A 19,749-nucleotide genomic window follows, 5' to 3' on the forward strand; every position below is an offset into this window, starting at 1 on the left:
GCTTAATGAATTTGTTAACTATGAATGATATTGAATGCATTTATGAGTAACTGTTCTACATAATATTATCTTTAATATTAACTATCAGTTGTATCTAAATTGTATAATGCATCTTGGAGCTTTTCTCCCCGGGCCTCCACTGAAAATGGGTCAGTTCGGCCCAGTGGACTTCCCCGGTAATCAAACTGCAAATAAATAAATAAATAATGTACTAGAACAACTTTACTCTGAGACCTAATCATCTTTTCATAAGAAAGCACATCACTGCAATTTCAAAACTGAGAAAGGGGTTTCTTCACTTTGTAACATACAGGAAGATATTGTCACCTCTTAGAATAGTATAAAAAGGCACAGCAGTCAGGTTTAGTATTTCTTTTAAGTGACTGTTGTCTAATTACATTGCAGATCTGCAAAATGCACTTTGTTGCATGTGTGTGTGTGTGTGTGTGTGTGTGTGTGTGTGTGTGTGTGTTGGAAGGCATTTTTAAAACACATGGGCATATTAAAAGCTCCCAGAATGCTACAGATGTGTGGATAGCTTACACTGATCAATGCATTCTGGATTACTTTGACTATGGAACACACTGCTGCATATGCCAAACTTACTAACAAGATATTTAAGTGTTCAGCACACAGCATTAAGTATCAGTTCTAGCATACATTGCAGAATAGTCATACAGGCTATCAACCGAAGGAAGAAACTAATAACATAACTGAAGTCAAACAAAAGAGTTAAGCATGTTCTTTTGTGAAAACATTTATGGTTACCTATTGAAAATTTGGCTTTGAATCCAATGTGAGTGTCACTGGTGTCCGTTCTGAATCTCATATACATCAGAGTTCCTGTGGACTTTTGTGTCCCAGGCCTGGTGTTCCCACACAGCTTACTGATCAGTGGAGCATTGGAATCCGCACCATCACGCAATTCCAGGTAGTCATAGTCGCAGCTAAAATGTAGAAAAGAAATTCTATATTTGTATCACATGTATGCATTTCAAATAGGTTCTAAAATTACTGACTTGACAGAGAAAATTTACACTTTTTCATTTCTTTTCTGCATTATGCCATTTTTCTGTTCCTAAATGGTTGCATCTTCTATTTGATTTGAACTCTGTGCTTCTCATATTAGAGTCAACATCATCTTTACTGCTATGCTAATTAAAAGTGAGCAAACACACGGTAGTGGTATACCACATTTCTTGACTAGAACTGGCTTTTTTATCTCAACCATAGTGCAAGGTCTGAATTTAACTTTGGTGTCCAATGAAAAACAGTAGGTTATGTCCCCTTTGTATAGTTAATCAATTTAATTAACTTTTAGACTTTTGCACATTGCATAGTGTAACAACAGGACAAACTATGGCCTTGATTAAACAGATTGCACTACACTTTCCAAAGGTACTGCAATGTATAAAGTACCAATATAATTGTGTTTCTTCTCTGGGAGTATACTTAGACAGCTGTAGTATGGCTTCATGATTGCCTTATTGCACATATAAATGTTTTATTTCTATTAGAAATATTGAATAGAAAAAATATGCACATCTACACATAGAGTGGGTACAGCAACAGTTATTCCACTCCACAAAGGTGGAGCCACAAAAGACCCCGGGAACTATCACCCTATAAGCCTGACTAGCTTGGTCTGCAAGGCTATGGAGCGCATCATCATGGAACTTCCAATCACTGGACCCTACCCAGTTCGGCTTAGTTAAGGGAAGATCATGCCTCCTGAACCTGGTGGATTTCTTTGAGACAGTTATCAAGGCTTAGACAAAGGAAAGATGGTACACACAGCCTACCTTGACCTCGCAAAAGCCTTTGACACCATTCCCCATTTTGGTATTATAGACAAGCTCACCAGCCTGAACATAAACCCCCATGTCACAAGATGGGTTGCCAATTGGCTCATGGACAGAACCCACATGGTGAGAGTTGCAGGAGCTAGGTCCGACTCTAAACCGGTTACAAGTAGCATTCCCCAGGGCCCAGTTCTAGGACCCCTCCTGTTCGGCATATACTTCTCAGAGGTACAGGCAAGCACAGGAGGACTATGGCTGACCAAGTTTGCCGAAGACTGCAAACTAGGGGCTATAACTGACTCTCTGACTGACACAGACATCCTCCAAAACGGTCTCACTGAGATGGATACCTGGTGTCAAAATCATGGCCTCAAGCTAAATGCCAAAAAGTGCATAGTCATCCCCTTTGGAAAAAAACAAAGTACCCACAAACTACCACATAGGCGGTAGTCCCCTAAATATAGAAGATGTAATAAGGGATCTGGGGACCCAAGTAGATAGTAATCTCTCCTTTGATAATCACATTGACAAAGTAGTTAGAAAATCCTTTTATGTGGCCCACCTAATCATAAAAGGGTTCGCATCCAGATCAAAAGAGGTCATTGTGCCCCTCTACTCATCACTCATCAGACCCATTATAGAGAACAACGCCCCATTTGGGATGTACCTTACAAGACACCTGCAATAGCTGGAAAGCCCACAGAAGTACCTCATCAAGAGGATCACTGGCCTCAGACAGATGCCCTATGCAGCTCGACTGAAGAAACTCCAGCTGTACTCGGTTGCATACCGCCTACTCAGAGGTGATCTACAAGGCCATGTCCAACCCAGAATTGGTGGACATGCTCCACCTAAAGAAAACCATATCCCCCTCGATCCACCCATTCTACGGATCTAAACCTCACCACAACAATAAATAGGATGTGCTGGAGGGATAGATTCCTGTCCCAGAGACTTCCCGTGCTTTGGAACAAGATTCCAATCTACATTAGGCAGAGCTCTTCGCTAAAAGTCTTCAAGAGAAACCTTGAGTGGATGGGAAACAGAAAGTTTACCCCAGGGATCACTTCAGTGGCTTTGCTGGACAGAGGCACAGGGAACTAATCTAAGGGGGAGGTGAAAGCCAACACATTCTGGCTAGGCTTATAAATGCCTTCGAGCAGATAGCCTAGTACCTACCTATGAACCTATGAACTTATAAACTTATAAACTAATTTTTCATATGCTGATTTGTAGACAGACAATCTTTTCTTTGGCAGAGGCTGGCGTAACTAAGCAAATGACTCAAAAGTTGTTCCAGTTTTCTACTAATATCTTCTTCAATTTGCAGTTAATGTAGTGCCCCTTTGGTGTCGTGCAAAAATCTAACAATTATCATGATATTACTGCCACTCTTTGCCCAATATTTAATCATTGCTATATCAAGTATGTGCTAGAATTCATGGGGAACACTTCTATCTTCATCAAGGATTTAACAAGTTGTTGTTTGTCTTTTGGCTTTTTCCCAGTGAGGCGTCGCCACAGCGGAACTCCGGTCCGCTAATGATTGGCAGTAAAATTTTACGAAACACCGCGGTACCAGCTGGACACCCAACTTTCAACGAAGGCATGCCCATTTATGCATGCATGTCTTTCGAACACTACCAAACCGCTGGGAGAACATGCAGACTCCACACAGAAGGCACTCCCAAGGCAAGCCGAGAAATTAAATTTACAGCTTACAGTTTGACATTGATCAAAGGGCTAGCTAATATAAGTGCAAATAAGGGCATGTGGAATCTTTGTTGATTGCATTTTTTCAAAGTACAGTATATTATCTGGTCCCATTATACTGTGAGAATGTGCACTTATGAGCTGTGAAAAATTTATCGGGTACTTGTATTACATATGTAAAATATAGGTGTCCATAATATGATCCACATAAATCTGCCATGGAACACTTGGCATGATCATTTTCCTTTTGACAGATTAAACCTCAGTTCCTTACAATCATTTAATTGGTTTTCCCTTGACAACTGCTTTCTGACAGCCTTATACACTCTTGAACTTCCTCATCAATTTTGAGACCACAACCTCATCCCCCAAATGCTGTTATATGCATGTGCCAGATTCTCTTAAAAATTCTTTTTCACAGTTCTCCTCGATCACTCACCAACAAACTTTAAAACATAACATGTGATTCTGGTCTGTAATAGAATACTCTCAGCAGAAGTAAAACCCAAAAAGTGGTAGGTAGTAAAGGTCTGTAATCCAACAAAGATAAATAGCAGGAAAAAAATGATCCACAGACCAGCAGGCTATAAACAAATATAATTTAATATACCAAGATGCTAGCGCTTTCGGGTACAAAACCCTTCTTCAGACATATAATACACAGCAATTCACTCGATATTTAAACACACACCAATCACATTCTAAAATCAACAAAAAAAAACAATTAAGAATTAGTCTTTTTGGACCAATAAAAAAACAATTAAGAATTAGTCTTTTATTTAGTCAGTTATTGAACTGGGGGCTAATAGGCACCCAGGACTCAAGGATGTGGTGCCTTTAAGACCGATTCCGAATAGGCGTAGACCTTACATCCAAAAAGACTAATTCTTAATTGTTTTTTTATTGGTTTTAGAATGTGATTGGTGTGTGTTTATTTAAATATCAAGTGAATTGCTGTGTATTATATGTCTGAAGAAGGGTTTTGTACCCGAAAGCGCTAGCATCTTGGTATATTAAATTATATTTGTTTATAGCCTGTTGGCTGTGGATTATTTTCTCCTGTAATGGAATACTTACTTGAATTATATTGCTTGCCATGAGACTTAAGAGACGTACAGATATCTAGTATTCTCCTATTCTTCCCAGGACATGTATGTTATGCTTTGGCTTCTGCAGCAGATCCAATACCATTCATTGTTAAATTAAATTAATCCAGCCACTCTAACTCTTGTGAAGAAACCTGCACGAAACTAACACATATCAGTCAAATCGGGTCTCACCAACAAGCTATCCAAAATGACAACTTCCTGTTTTATATTGCTAATGCTTCTTCCTTTTCCCCCAAACCTGCGAGTTCTCCCCGTGGCTCCCATAGCACACCTTTGCAGGTGCGATTTGTAAGCAGTGCAAATATATATTCAATAGCCAATATGTTGTTAAAAATTACGACAGACCATTTGGGGCTAAACACCATTATATTTACAACAGTAATGGAGTTGTTTATGCTGCCACTTGTGACACATGTGAAGTATACTATAAAGGTAAAACACAGAGAAAATTATCTGAGAGCTTAAGCACATGCTAGACATTGGAAATGATGATCTAAAAATATAAGCATTCCAAGAACTGTGCCAATTTAAGTTTTCTTTTCCTGAATTACACACATAGCCTTTTGCAACTTTACAAGGCGATATAAATAACTTACTAGATATCTAAGAAGTATGCTGGCAGACTAGATTAGGTACTAACCTACTTCCTGGCTAGCTATAACAGCAGTATCAATGTTGTGTATTTTAAAAGTGAAGGCAGAAAAACTGAAAATCTGAATGCAGTTTGTTAGTTTTTAAACATTTGACATGGATGTATGCCTTTGAAAAAAAACATTTTATAAAAAGAGATGTTATTTTGAAGAAATATTTTAATTCCATATTTGAGTGTCTTTGCTTATATGGATATGTTTGAATGTAATCACTCCTGACTACAACATGTCTAGTTATGAAATAAATAGATAAAAATTCTTACAGTCTGAAAGTGAAGGTACAATCTGAAAGCAAGAACATTCTGCAGAATTATGCGTATCTTTCATCTGATGGGAGTGTAACTTTCATAAAAATAAGAACTTTCTCATCAAAATAAACAGGCAGCTATGAGGGATAACTAAGCCCAATATATCCAATTTCTAGGTCAAGATAGCCTCCCAGGCAAAAGAAAACCAAAACTTTCTTCTATGTCAAAAACCTGAAAGGCAGCATTTAGCAGTGTGCTGAACTGATGGTTAATGGTGCCACATTCACTGAAATGGGCGATATAGCAAATCTGCTAACTGACAAATTCAGTTCCAACTTTACCCCCAGCCAACTAACCTCCAGCCACTTCTCAAGAAATACCTTCAAACATAACCCCCCCCCAACTATAAATAAAAATCATTTCCTGGCTGTGCTTGCTAAGGCCAAGAACACAGAATCAGTGGGTCCCAATAAAATCCCATGATGCCTCCTGAATAGTCTAAAATGTGACCTGTTAGGGCCACTGGAGTTACTATTTAACTATAGTCTTAAAACAGGCTTCATGTCATGAGAATTGAGAGATGCAACAGTCATCCTTCTTCATAAGGATGGACCATCAACAGATCCCAGAAACTACAGACCCATTAGTGTGACTAGTATTATATGCAAAACCCTGGAAAGAATTATCATGTAAATGATCAACAGAGACATGGAAGCCCTTCAGACACTAATCCATGCCAGTTTGGCTTTGTCAAAGGAACGTCATGCCTACTGAACCTGGAGGACTTCTTTGAGAAGGTTACTGAGACAATAAATGAAGGTAAAACAGTGCATACTGCCTACCTTGACCTGGCTAAGGCATCTGATACAATATCCCACTCTGGCATTGTTAACAAACTTATAAAATGAAGCACAAACTCCCATTATAATATGCTGGATGGTCAGCTGGCTCTCAGATAGGACCCAGGAAGTTAGGATTGGTAAGACCACTTCCTCAAAGAGGCCAGTCACTAGTGGAATACCTCAAGGGTCTGTGCTGGGCCCACTCCATTTTGGCAGCTACTACTCAGACGTCAAGGCTAATGTCAAAGGTCTCTGATCAAGTTTGCAGATTATTGCAAACTGGGAGCAGTCATAGAATCCCCCTAGACACTAACAACTTATAAGAGGGTCTAACACAGATAAATGGCTGGTGTCAAAGCCATGGCTTAAAATTCAATGCAAAGAAATGCATTTTACTACCTTTTGAGAAGTCAGCTCTGTCAGGAAACTATGACATCCATAAAACAAACCTAAGAGTTCACCCACTAGTCAGTGATATGGGAACAAATGTAGACAGTAACCTGCCCTTCGACCAACATGTATCCAAAGTAGTTAGGAAATCCTTCTATGTTGCTGAACTTATAAGTAAGCACATGGCATCTAGGTCCAGGGAAGTCATTGTACTACTACACACAGCTCTCATCAGAGCCATCTTTGAGTATAATATCCACTTCAACATGTACCTGACCAGACACATGCAACAACTGAAATGTCCACAAAGGTTCCTTACAAAAAGAATACAGGACCTAAACACAATATCCTGTGCAGATTGTCTCAAAGCTCTATCTCTATACTCAGTCTCCTACAGATTACTGAGAGGTGATCTATGCCTGGCATACAAGGCATCCCTGGAACCCACTCTGATGAGACTTTTGCACATCTGCAAAACAAACAATATCAGAACTATTAGATCTAAAGATCTAAATTTTGCTTGCAACATAAATAAGAAAAGTTGGACAGACGTATATGCATCTCAGACAATTCCCTTTCTCTGGAACAGGCTCCCCATCCATTTGAAACAATGTCCCTCCTTATTTTAAGCATAACTTGGACCATTGGATGGGAAATCAAAAATTCACCCTTGGTCTTGCACTCATGTCTGTAATGGACAGAGGCAGTCAGTAAATCATGTCATAACCAACAATCACCACTATATATAAAAGTCTAAAACATATAGTTTATGGGACACATTTGGGTTGCATGGTTAGGCTTATAAAGGCCCTAATGGTTGTTAGACTGATATACACCTATGAAGTTAAGAACTTATGTTTTATCTGGTTTGCTTTGTCTCACATGATGTTAAGATTCTGGCTTCCTTTGTCACAGATGATGTTAAGATTCTGGCTTACTTTGTCACACTTGATGTTAAGATTGCTTTAGGACTTTTAACAAAGGTTCTGACCTTTTTTTTTTTTTTTGGGGGGGGGGGTCAGATAGAGGTGGACAGGAAAATGATTAAGTCAGACTAGACCCTGGCAGTGGAAATTGGCTTTTAGGTTCATAGGTTCATAGGATGATACTAGGCCATTGGCCTGGAGGCCCTTATAAGCTTAGCCAAGAATTTTACTCATGTTCCCACAAAGTCAGCACCTGTTTCCTTGTCTGGCAGGGACACAGGTGGAATCCCAGGGGTGTATTTTCTGCTTCTCATCCAGTTGTCCATGTTTCTTTTAAAGAGGGCTAGTGAGATACTCTGCTTGACGTGGAGATGGAGTCTATTCCACAGATGGGGCAGTCATTGGGACACAAATCTATCCCGCCAACAAGTTTTATTAATGTCACAGACCAGGTTGAGGCCTTGCATGCTGGTTGCATGAGTGGAGTTTGTCTTATGGATATGCAGCAACTCCATGAAGGCTGAGTCTAAGATGGCCTTGTATTCCAGACGCAGGTCATCTCTGAGCAGTCTATATGAGACTGAGTAGAGGGACACAGCTTTTAGCCCATCTGTATAGGATAAGTGTTTGAGGCCCTGTATTTTCCTGGTCAGGAACCGCTGTGTTCTATCCAGCTGCTGCATGTGCTTGGAAAGGTACATGCTGAAGGTGGCATTGTACTCGATAATGGGTATAATAAGAGAGGAGTGCAGGAATGTTATGACCTTCTTGTTCCTGGATGAATTACCCTTACTTATGAGGTGGGCCATGTAGAAAGCCTTCCGTACAATGAGGCAACGTCAGGTTGCTATCAACCTGGTGCCCAAGTCCCTCATGACTGATTGCATGGTTAGTACATTGTTATTAATGTGATAATAAGTGGGAGTGTCATTTTCCCCAAAGGGGATAATGATGCATTTCTTGGCATTCAGTTTGAGGCCATGCTTCTGGCATCAGTCATTAGTTTGGGTAAGGCCCTCTTGGAGGATGTTGACATCACTAGGAGAATTTAAGACAGTGCCCAGCTTGCAGTCATCTGCAAATCTGGTCAGCCACAGAACACTGGTTTTGGTTTGCACCTCAGAATAGTATATCCCAAACAGTAGAGGCCCCAAGACTGATCCTCAGGGTACACTGCTCATTATGGGTCTACTACTAGAGGTGGCTTCCACTATTTTGACTGAGTGGGTTCTATCAGTGAGCCATTTAGCTTCCCATCTGGTAACATACATGTTGATGCTTAGCTGGCAGAGTTTATCTATTATGCTCGAGTGGGGAACAGTGTCAACAGCTTTGGCTAGGTTAAGGTATGTGGTGTGCACCATCTTCCCATTGTTCATGGCTTTGGTGACTGTTTCAAAGAAGTCGACCAAGTTTAAAAGCCATGATCTCCCTTTGACAAAACCAAACTGTGTGGGGTCAAGCATTTGGAGGGTGCCAATGTCCTTGTTTATAAGGTTCATGCTAATGCATTCCATGGTCTTGCAGATCACGCTAGTTAGGCTGATGGGCCTATAACTGCCTGGGTCAGTGGACACTCCACCTTTGTGTCGAGAGATTGTGGTATAAAACATAACTTCACTGTTGGAAAAGGAGACAGAGTTTATGTGGGAAGATGAAAACTACCAGCTGCATTTAATAACTTTTACACCAACACACACAGCACTGGTTCTGGGGCTGTAGTTTCTAATCACAGTAGTCTCTCTTCTACTCTGGAGTTGTCTCCCAGTAGAGGCCGTATGCTGGTGTGTGAATGGTCACAAGCCCCCAGCTGGGTGCAGGATCATGAGTGGGGAAGAATGTTTTGCCAGCACTGAAATAAATTAATGAATTGTTATTAGACTTCTGTGTTAGTGATAGCTGTCAATACTGGGAACAATGTTCAAACACAAGGCTGTTCAAAAGTATACCTGGTACCAGAGCACTTTAGGTCAGTGACTGATGATTAACTATTTAGCCATGGCATTAGACCTGAGGCCATATGTTCTGAATACTCAAGTCAAAAGAAATACTAAACTGTCAACAGATCACATTTTGGTGGTAAGCAAAGCCAGATGTCCTTGGTAGCAACTACATGGATTTGGAAAATTTAGCTGTGTAATGAAGATACTGTAGAAATTTGCAGCACATCCTTCTTTGTGAAATACATTTGACCCACTTCCAGAAGAACTTCTACCATATACTGTGGGAAGTCAGGGAGACAAAGTCAACATGAACTCTTTTAAAGACCTCTGCAGTTGAATCGGTAGAAAAAAATACATGGCCTTTGCTCATCATAGTGATAGCACAGGACTCCCATAATTAACATGAGTAATGAGGGAGGTTTCCAAGTTGAGCTGTTGGGGGTATTCCCCTGATTTGACTGATAAATGTTAACAGAATGTGAAGCAACACTGTGGAAAGGTGAAAGCCTTGGCAAGGGAAATGTTTGGGAAGACCATAGAAAATACTCGGCAGAGTTAGAAAGAGTCTTACTGCAAAAGAATCTGTGCTAGTGGTATCTTAGAATTGATACAAGAGGAAGGCTTACATTGCTAGAGAATAAAATGTTGACATATGTACTGCAACTCTGCAAATCTTTTAAGGGTGACACTGAGGAATAGATCAAATGAGGAAAGTAAGCTGAGGACTTGGGAACATCCAGGTATATCGACACTTTATTCCATTCCTTCCAGACTAAGGAGTGGACCATAATAGCCATCTGTCAGAGAAGAGTGATTTAAATGTATTCTCTGCAGATTAAAATAATGGAATGTTTTCAAGAGATGCATATAAGGTAAGAATAGTATTGTAAGACTAAAATAAAACAGACTTGCCAACTTCAATGCCCTTTTCATCATTTGGAGAGGGCAGAAAGGAACTAATGAATTTACTGCAAATGTTACAAGATATGCCACCTTCACCACAACATTGGCAAAATCAAGCATGCTTAGATATGAAAAAATAGAATAGCCATCTAATAGAGGAAGATGATGACAGAAAATGTGATCTCCAGCAAAAAAGGCTTACATAGTAAGGGAATTAAAGTTGAAGAACATATCTCCAGTACTACAGAGAAGGCAAGATAGAATAAGCAATTTTTAAAGACTTGAAGCCTGATAGGAATGATGAGCAGAGTTTAAGAAGGTGAAGAGGAGAACTGGGGAAGGGGGGGCTCTATAATTATAATAACAACCTAAAGCTTGCCAGTCAATCTAGTAGTAAATTTGTCAATATCCATACAATCATCTGGGTTACTGCTAAAGGAAGTTAGTGAGTCACACTGCTTACCATGAAAGGGATGTTTATTCCAGAGGCTTGGGAGTTGGTGGGTTATAAACCTGACCCTCCAACATGTTATATTTTTCTGCTAGTAAAGATTTAGTGCCATGGTGCTTGTACTGCTGTGGTTATTGGATTTGCAGAGGCAAAGGAGGTCCAAGACAACAAGGTCTGTAATGACACAGTAAATGAGGTAGAGAGTGATCCCCTCAACAGTCTGTAGAGCTTTCAGACTCTCATGATAGCTCAAGAACAATAGACCTGTGATCTTTTTTTTAATGTTTTTATTTTTTTTAAAACAATAAATAAACAAATCAATTATAAAACAAATAATTATTTACATAGTTCCACAGCTGATCAATACGTTGAAGTTATACACCAACAACAATTAATATTTTTCAAGCAAGTCTTTACGTTTAAGCCAAGATTTATATAAATGTATAATATTAAAGTTCTCATCTTTATAGTATGCACTACTGCAAAAACTTTTGCTATACTAAAAAAATCAACAGTAGAGGGGTAACTCTATTTTCCCATTTTTAGAAATTACTTTTCTGGCTATAGCAAGAATAGACCAAAGAAGAGGCACTTGGATTTTTGGAATTATCTCAGGAATCAGAGCATTAAATAAAATGAAATATTTAGAAATATTACATCTATCTGTCCATAGAGCTTGAATAAAATTATTAATTTCTTTCCAAAAAGAGGAGATGACTTCATATTCAAATACCTTATGCATCCAACAAGCTATTATTTTAGAATCACATCTCAAGCATTTAATTGCATTTGATTAATATACAATTGCAATTTTGTTAGGAGAGACAAAAGCTCTGTGTAACAATTTCCAAGTGAAAACTTTCTAGTATAATGAAGATGCAGTTTTATCTGTAGATTTTAATATTAATTTATTGTATTCTTCAAAGAAGTCTTCATTACTAATTTTTGAGGAGTAGTTCCAATAGGAATTTTCTAAATATTTGAAATCTAACATAATAATTTTATAAATTTGTGACAGATATGATTTATTTTTCATTGCATTATTATCAATATTTATTAAGAATTCCAATAATTTGGGGAATGATTTCTTATCTAGGTTAAATATCTTATTTACCTCTGTCTTTACAAAGTCTCCAAATATTTGTAAAATTAACCAGTTCTCAGAACCTTGATTGCATTTGGACCTTCATTTTTAACAGTATATATATATATATCAGTATCATTTTAAGAACTGATGCCAATAAATTAAATTACGTTGTTGTTTGAATACTAGCATTTTGTTGAAGTTATGAGTTTCTAAGCAGTCATTTGCATATGCAATTGGAAACATAGAAAATATTGAGTCTTTAATACAATGGTTAGAATATATGCACTTTTGGAAAGAGGACATTTTGTTGTTTAAATAGGGAAGTTGAGAAGAGGGTGTAATATCATTTACACAAAAATCTTTTAATAGCCAGATAAAATATTAGGTATTATTTGTCTATGACTGGTTGTGATATATGTATTATTTAGTAATACTATTTCTTGATGTATTTGTTTTCATTTTGAGTCATAAGATGAATTTACCCACAAAGCAATACCATTTACAATTAATGAAGTAGAATACAATTGAATATCAGGGAATGCTATTCCACTATTATCCAAATCTTTTCTATGCCAGTTAAAGGAAACTTTTGGTTTAATAGGATGCTGAAAAATTAAGTAGAAAATTATTTATCTTCATCTTTTTTTGATGGAGATAGTACTAAAGATTGCAGACAAATAATACTTTAGAGAGAATTACCATCTTAATAAGTATTAATCATTCTCCATGGTAAAGAAGAATTTGCTCCAATTTGTGACTAAAGTTAAAATTTTATCAACAACTTGTTGAAAGTTTGTTTGCATCATTTCTTTACTGTTAGACATAATGGTTATACCAAAATATTTCATTTGATTGCTATTGCAATTGAAGTTAGACTATTTTTGCATGATTTTTTAATTTTTTTTTATTAATTAATAATGTTTTATTATGACTAATTCTTAATTTTGACATTTCTTCAAACTGACTCGTATAACCAATATGTTCCAATATTTCCCTATTGTTAGTAAAATATCATCAGCAAAGAGTTGAATCTTTAGTTTGAAATCTTCTTTTATTTTAATCCCATTAATGTTCTTATTGGCCCTAATACTATTAGCAAAGGGTTCTATAGCTAATTCAAAAAGTAAAGTTGATAACAGACAGCCTTGCTTTGTGCCTTTTTGTAATTTAATGGAATTAGAGGAAAAAGAACCTATTTTAACATAAGCACAGGAGTTATTGTATAACTTAGAAATTAATGTAATTAGCTCAGGTAAGAATTTATACATTTTAATTGTTTTAAACAGGTACAACCAATTAACTGAGTCAAAAGCCTTATCTAAATCAAGACTAATGATAGAAAGTCCTTTTTTATTTGCATAGTCAATTAATGTATGTATTCTAATTATATTACCCTGTACTTGTTTGTTTAAAATAAACCCATTTGATCATTGTTAATTAGTTTAGTTATAAGTAGATTAATTCTGTTAGCTAAAATGGACATGAACATCTTATAGTCCACATTTAAAAGTGAAATGGGTCTATACGATGAACCCTTTGTAGGATCCCTATTTTGTTTTAACTAGGTGATATAAGGGAATATTTCCACACTGTGGGGACTTCAGCAGTTGTTTTTATTTTTCTATAGACCTTATCTAATATTTAAACTGAATTATTGAATAGTATTTTATATAGTTCTGGTATAAGACTATCTAAGCCGGGCACCTTATTTTTTAAAAGGGGAAGTTGGTATAATGGTTAAAGTTACAGGCCACAGAGACTCCAACAGAAAGTACAACCAATATGCAAACAATGTACACCAAACAATGCCAAAAACAATAAATATGCACTTTCATTTATTAATTGTAAACTTCAGATAAAATGCAGTGTTTGAACTCCATTTAAATAACAGAAAGTAATAGGCCACATGATACTAGGTCACATGATTATTGAGTCTTCAAGCAAAGCAACACATTTAAAGTGATAAAACCACTATTAAAATACAGGTTAAAAATGGTAAAAATGTCAGGTTCAAAACAAACTCTCTCTCCAAAGCTTTCAGTTTTAATAAGCATGAAATACAAATAAAATCATTAAGTCCTGACAGGCTACCTGCATTTAATTGGAGTTTTCAATACAATTCATGTTTCTCCAAAAGTAGCTGCCAATGGCCATAGTGCAAATCAGTTGGCACCCTCTCTAATAACAACAAATTTAAACATATGGTCAGGAAAACTTCTGATGTGTTTAGCCAAAACTTTACTTTTTTTTCTTTTTGATGTCATTGATATGATTTTTGAAATGGCGTTCAGTCTTGGCTATGTAAAAGGCTGAGTCATTATGTTCCCAGATACGATCTTTGAAATGGCATTCAGTCTTGGCTATGTAAAAGGCTGAACAAATTGACACAAAATGGCATAGACACCACCCCTAATGGAGCAGTTAAAAGCTTCTTTCATCTTGAATGTAAAACCATTTACTTGAAACTGCTCACAAGAGATAACAAATTTACACATGGAACAATTCCTACACTTAGCGATTCTAAAATTGGTAAGCCCATTTTTGCTACTAACAGTACCAAAATGCTCAACCAAATTCTTAAAATTCTGTCATTTTTAAAAAAGTAAATGTGGGGTTTATCACTCACTTTACCCACTATCTGTCATCTCTCAAGATAGCCCAGTTTTTGCAAAGACTTTCTCCAATTATATAATTGTCCACATTATACTGAATAATGAAACAGCTTGCCAAACCAGGATTCACCAAAAGAATTAATATTGTTAAAAGAAGTAATTCTTTGGTACACTGGCTCCATGGGACTGACAAATATTTTTGCAGAGCCCCGATGGTGGGCATGCTGTAAAATAGATTTGAAATGGCTACAGTCTCTTTTATTGATCACCTCATACATTAATGGATCAACAAATGTTCTTGGATAGTCTCTGACTAAAAACATACATTTAATGTGATCTCATTCATCCAAGAAAGAATCAAAATCAGAAAACATGCATGCAGCTCTTACAAACTGTCCCCTAACAACAGCATGCTTCTGATGGTGAGTGTGGGAGCTGAAAAAATGTAAGTAAATGTTAGAAAAAGTAGATTTCCTGTAGATTTTAGTTTCAAATTTTCTATTAGTAGGATCCTTATAGAGCCAAATGTCCAATAAAGCAATACTGTCTTTATCTACAACATAAGAAAATATAAGGAATTCTATAGTCTGACTGATATAACGAAAGAACTCCTGAAGTAATTTACTGTCATTGTCCCAAGCAATAAAGATGTCAGTCAGGAAGTGCACACAAAGTTTACAATATCATAAAGTAAGAAACAAGCAAATAAGAATATTCCCACCTGGTCATCACCACATTTGCAAACAAATCACCACATGCAGAACCCGTGCCCACATCTGAACACTGGAGAAAAACTTCTTTATCAAAGATCAAAAAGTTGTTTTTTAGCATGATTTCTAAAAGTGTTTCAATCAAAGGTATTAATTCTTTCCTGCACAAACTTTCCGGCACACTGACGTCCCGCTCACCAGGCTGAACAAGGAGAGGGTAACGGTGAGCAGCCTGTCGGACGCTAGGATCTGCCACATAACACAAGCACTCAGGTCACTCCAAGGCAAGTACAAATATGACTCAGTCATTGTCCATGCTGGTGTTAATGACCTGAGACGTACCTCCCTGGACTACATGAAAAGATACATAAAGGAGCTCTCTGAGCATGTAGCCCAGGCCGGTATGACCCTGACCTTGAGTAGCATCTTACCCTCACCAAGAATGATGCCACAATATGAAGACAAGATGATCAATTTCAACAATTGGCTTAAGTACTGGTGTCATTCAAAGGGGATCCAATGCCTGTCAGCTTGGGATGATATGCTCGACAAGCCACGATGCTTCGCTAGGGACGGCTTGCACCTGTCACCCCTGGGCTTTTGGATATTGGCAAAGGCTCTTGCTACCTCCATAGTGCCTTTTTTAGGCAAGGCTCAAACCCACCTCCATAGGTATAACAAGGGATAAGAAACTAAGAGTAATGCTACTCAACGCTAGAAGTCTAAACCTCAAGATGCATGCACTTGAAACTCTCCTTAGCATGGAGAACATCGATATCTGTGCAGTAACAGAAACCTGGTTCAGGGCTCCTGAGAGCACCCCAGCACTACCAGGTTATACCTCATACCATGCTTTTCAGCCCCAAAACTTGGATCGAACCACAAAAGGAAGGGGAGTATCGATATTCATCAAAGATACCCACACCTCCAGGTTGGTGGCAAAGCACGAAGCATCAGAGACTATCCATGTGCAACTAACAGTGGGTAAAACTGCCTTCCAGTTTATAGCCTGCTACAGACCACCCTCCCAAACCCAGGAACCCCACTCGGCCTTTCTGAGAACACTGGAAAATATGAAGGTCTCTCCAAACACCATTATATTGGGCGACTTCAACTACCCAAACATAGACTGAGAGCATTACTCTAACTCCAACACCCTAGCCCAAAGGTTCCTAGAATTTATAAACTCAAATGCTATGAAACAACTTGTTACCACTCCCACAAGAGGGGAAAACATACTGGACCTGATCATCACCAACATGGGGACTCTATGCTCCAGACCAGAAGTGTATCCCTCACTGGTAAGATCAGACCATAAACTAATCTCACCGGATATTTACATCCCGACCCCACCCCCTGCCCAGAAAACCACAGTGAAAAACTTCTCTAAAGCAAATTTCACACTCCTCAAAACCGAGGTGGAATCCTTCAAAGCCCCCGGGCCTGTGGAAAATACGGCCCAGACCTGGAATCCTTTATAAACGCATTCTATGAACACCTTCAGGAATGCATGGATCATGCGATCCCAAATAAAACCAAGACCCGATCCTCCAAAGGCAGACATCCTGTCTGGTGGACCCCAGCCATAAACAAACTATACAATAGAAGGAGGAAGCTACTAAATGATAGAGCAAAATCCCAAAAAGGGAAGGCATCACTGATCAGTATTAGTAAAATACTACGGGCACTCATAAAATTGTCTAAGGCCAGCTTCGAGAGAAAAATTGCACAGGATAATCACAAGGCTTTCTTTAGTTATGTTAGGAACCTGGGTGGTAATTCCCAGATATGCTCAGAATTAGTCCAAAATGACAAAAAATACACTGAACCCACAGACATTGCCAACATCCTAGATGACAGGTTCAGCGCAAACCCCCCCCCCCACCAAAAGGGCAAATATCTATCCCAGCAGAGTGCTGCCCCCCTGACATCTCAGATGCTCAGGTAAGAGCTGCCCTCTCCAAAGCAAAAAAACACAGCATCAATGGGACCAGACGGTGTCCCGGGCTGCATCCTACATGAACTCCAAGAAGAGCTAAACCCAAACATAAAACTACTGTTCAATCTCAGCCTTACTACAGGATATGTGCCCAAAGAGTGGCGTACAGCAACAGTGGTCCCTCTCCATAAAGGTGGTGCCTTAATGGATCCTGGAAACTATCGCCCCATAAGCCTGACTAGCTTGGTCTGCAAAGCTATGGAAAGGATCATCATGGACCTCATAAATAAAGATATTGGGGACCTACAGACACTGGATCCTACCCAGTTCGGCTTTGTTAAGGGCAGATCCTGCCTCTTAAACCTGGTTGATTTCTTTGAAACAGTCACCAAGGCCATTGACGAGGGGAAGGTGGTCCACACAGCCTACCTGGACCTCGCAAAAGCCTTCGATACAATACCCCACTCGGGCATTATAGATAAGCTCACCAGCTTAAATATAAACCCCTATGTCACTAGATGGATTGCAAACTGGCTCAAGGACAGAACCCACATGGTTAGAATTGCTGGAGCCATGTCAGACTCCAAACCAGTTACAAGTGGTGTCCCACAAGGCTCAGTCCTGGGACCTCTCTTGTTCAGTATATATTTCTCAGAGGTACAGGCCAACAAGGAAGGACTGTGGCTGACCAAGTTCGCAGATGACTGCAAACTGTGCGCCATAATCGACTCTCCAGCCGACACAAGCATCCTCCAAAAGGGCCTCATAGAAACAGACAACTGGTGCCAGAGCCATGGCCTCAAGCTAAATGCCAAAAAGTGTATAGTCATCCCCTTTGGCAAAAACAAAGTGCCCACAAATTACCACATAGGTGGTAATCCATTAAGTACAGAAGAAGTAATTAGGGACCTGGGGACCCAAGTTGATAGCAATCTCTCATTTGACAACCACGTGGCCAAAGTGGTTAGAAAAACATTTTATATAGCCCACCTAATCATGAAGGGATTCACATCTAGACCAGGGGAGGTCATCGTGCCTCTTTACTCATCCCTCATCAGGCCCATAATTGAGTACAATGCCCCTTTTGGGATGTACCCTACCAGACACCTGCAGCAACTGGAAAGACCCCAAAAGTACCTCACCAAGAGGATCAAAGGGCTCAAACAGATGCCATATGCTGCCTGGTTAAAGAAACTCCAGCTCTACTCAGTGGCATACCGCCTGTTCAGAGGCGATCTGTGCCTGACGTATAAAGCCATGTCCAACCCGGAATTAATGGACATGCTGCACCTCAGAAAATCCAAATCCCATCGTGCTATGCGCTTGAGAGACTTGAACCTCAGCACTGAAATAAATAGGACATGCTGGAGGGACAGATTCATAACCCAGAGGCTCCCTTCACTCTGGAATAAAATCCCAGTCCAGGTTAGGCAGAGTCCCTCATTGACTCTCTTCAAGAGGAATCTTGATGAGTGGATGGGAGATCGTAGGTTTACCCCGGGTATCACTTCTGTGTCACTGTTAGACAGAGGCACAGTATACTAACCTCGAAAAGGGGCATAGCAAAATAAATTTAAAATGGGTGGCGAAAGCCAAACACATTCTGGCTAGGCTTATAAATGCCCTAGGGCAGATAGCCTAGTATGAACCTATGAACCTATGAAACCCATTATAAAGTAAAAATTCTGAAAACCACTGGATACCCAAATCATGTAGAATGACAGTGTAGAGGTCTTTGACACCAGTGGTAACAAAGATGTAACTCTCATTATAGTCCAGCTGATTTATTTTTTCCTAGAAAAAGCCATGAGACTTAACAAATATGATCCTCACTCAAAACAAGATATTTCAAATTTTCATCAAGATATTCCACACATGGGTGGATGATGGAGGCCATTGCATGAACAATTGGTCTCATAGGTGGAGAAATAATACTCTTATGAATTTTTGGAAGTCAAAAAATTGTTGGAATTTTAGGTGATGCTAGGTTCAGACAGTTATATTCATGCAAACCAATTTATCTAGAAACATGTCATTTAGCATCTCTCTCACCCTTGTATATGCTGTATTAAGTTCATTTGGTGAGACCTTAACATAAGCATTACCTTATACATTTCATACAATTGACTGGCATATCGAGTGTTCTCCATCACCATCAACCCCCCCCCCCAATCTTGTTTCATAAATATTAAGTATTGACGATTGGATAGGAGAAAGGAAATTCACCCCAGGGATCACGTCAGTCGCCCTGCTAGACAGGGGTCCAGGAAAGTAAATAATGTGGGAAGAAATAGCCAGGGAATTGTTATGGCTAGGCTTGTATAGGCCCTAGGACTGATAGCCTAGTACCAACCTATGAACCTATGAACCTATGAAGTTTTATGTACTTAGTTCATTAAGCAGCTGTATTTCATTAGGTGCTAA

At 38.8% G+C, this 19,749-nt stretch overlaps 1 protein-coding gene across 1 annotated transcript in view; it reads right to left on the minus strand.

Annotated features, from left to right (window-relative positions):
- Positions 1 to 19,749, minus strand: part of LOC122797794 (cubilin-like) — a 2,156,354-nt gene that overhangs the window by 972,295 nt on the left and 1,164,310 nt on the right. Inside the window, 1 exon segment of the mRNA XM_044066315.1 lies at positions 769 to 947. Within this exon segment, the coding sequence (XP_043922250.1) occupies positions 769 to 947 (179 nt within the window).

The sequence above is a fragment of the Protopterus annectens genome, chromosome 3.part1, assembly GCF_019279795.1.
Source record: "Protopterus annectens isolate FY-2018-M chromosome 3.part1, PAN1.0, whole genome shotgun sequence".
Classification (NCBI taxonomy): Eukaryota; Metazoa; Chordata; order Ceratodontiformes; family Protopteridae; genus Protopterus; species Protopterus annectens.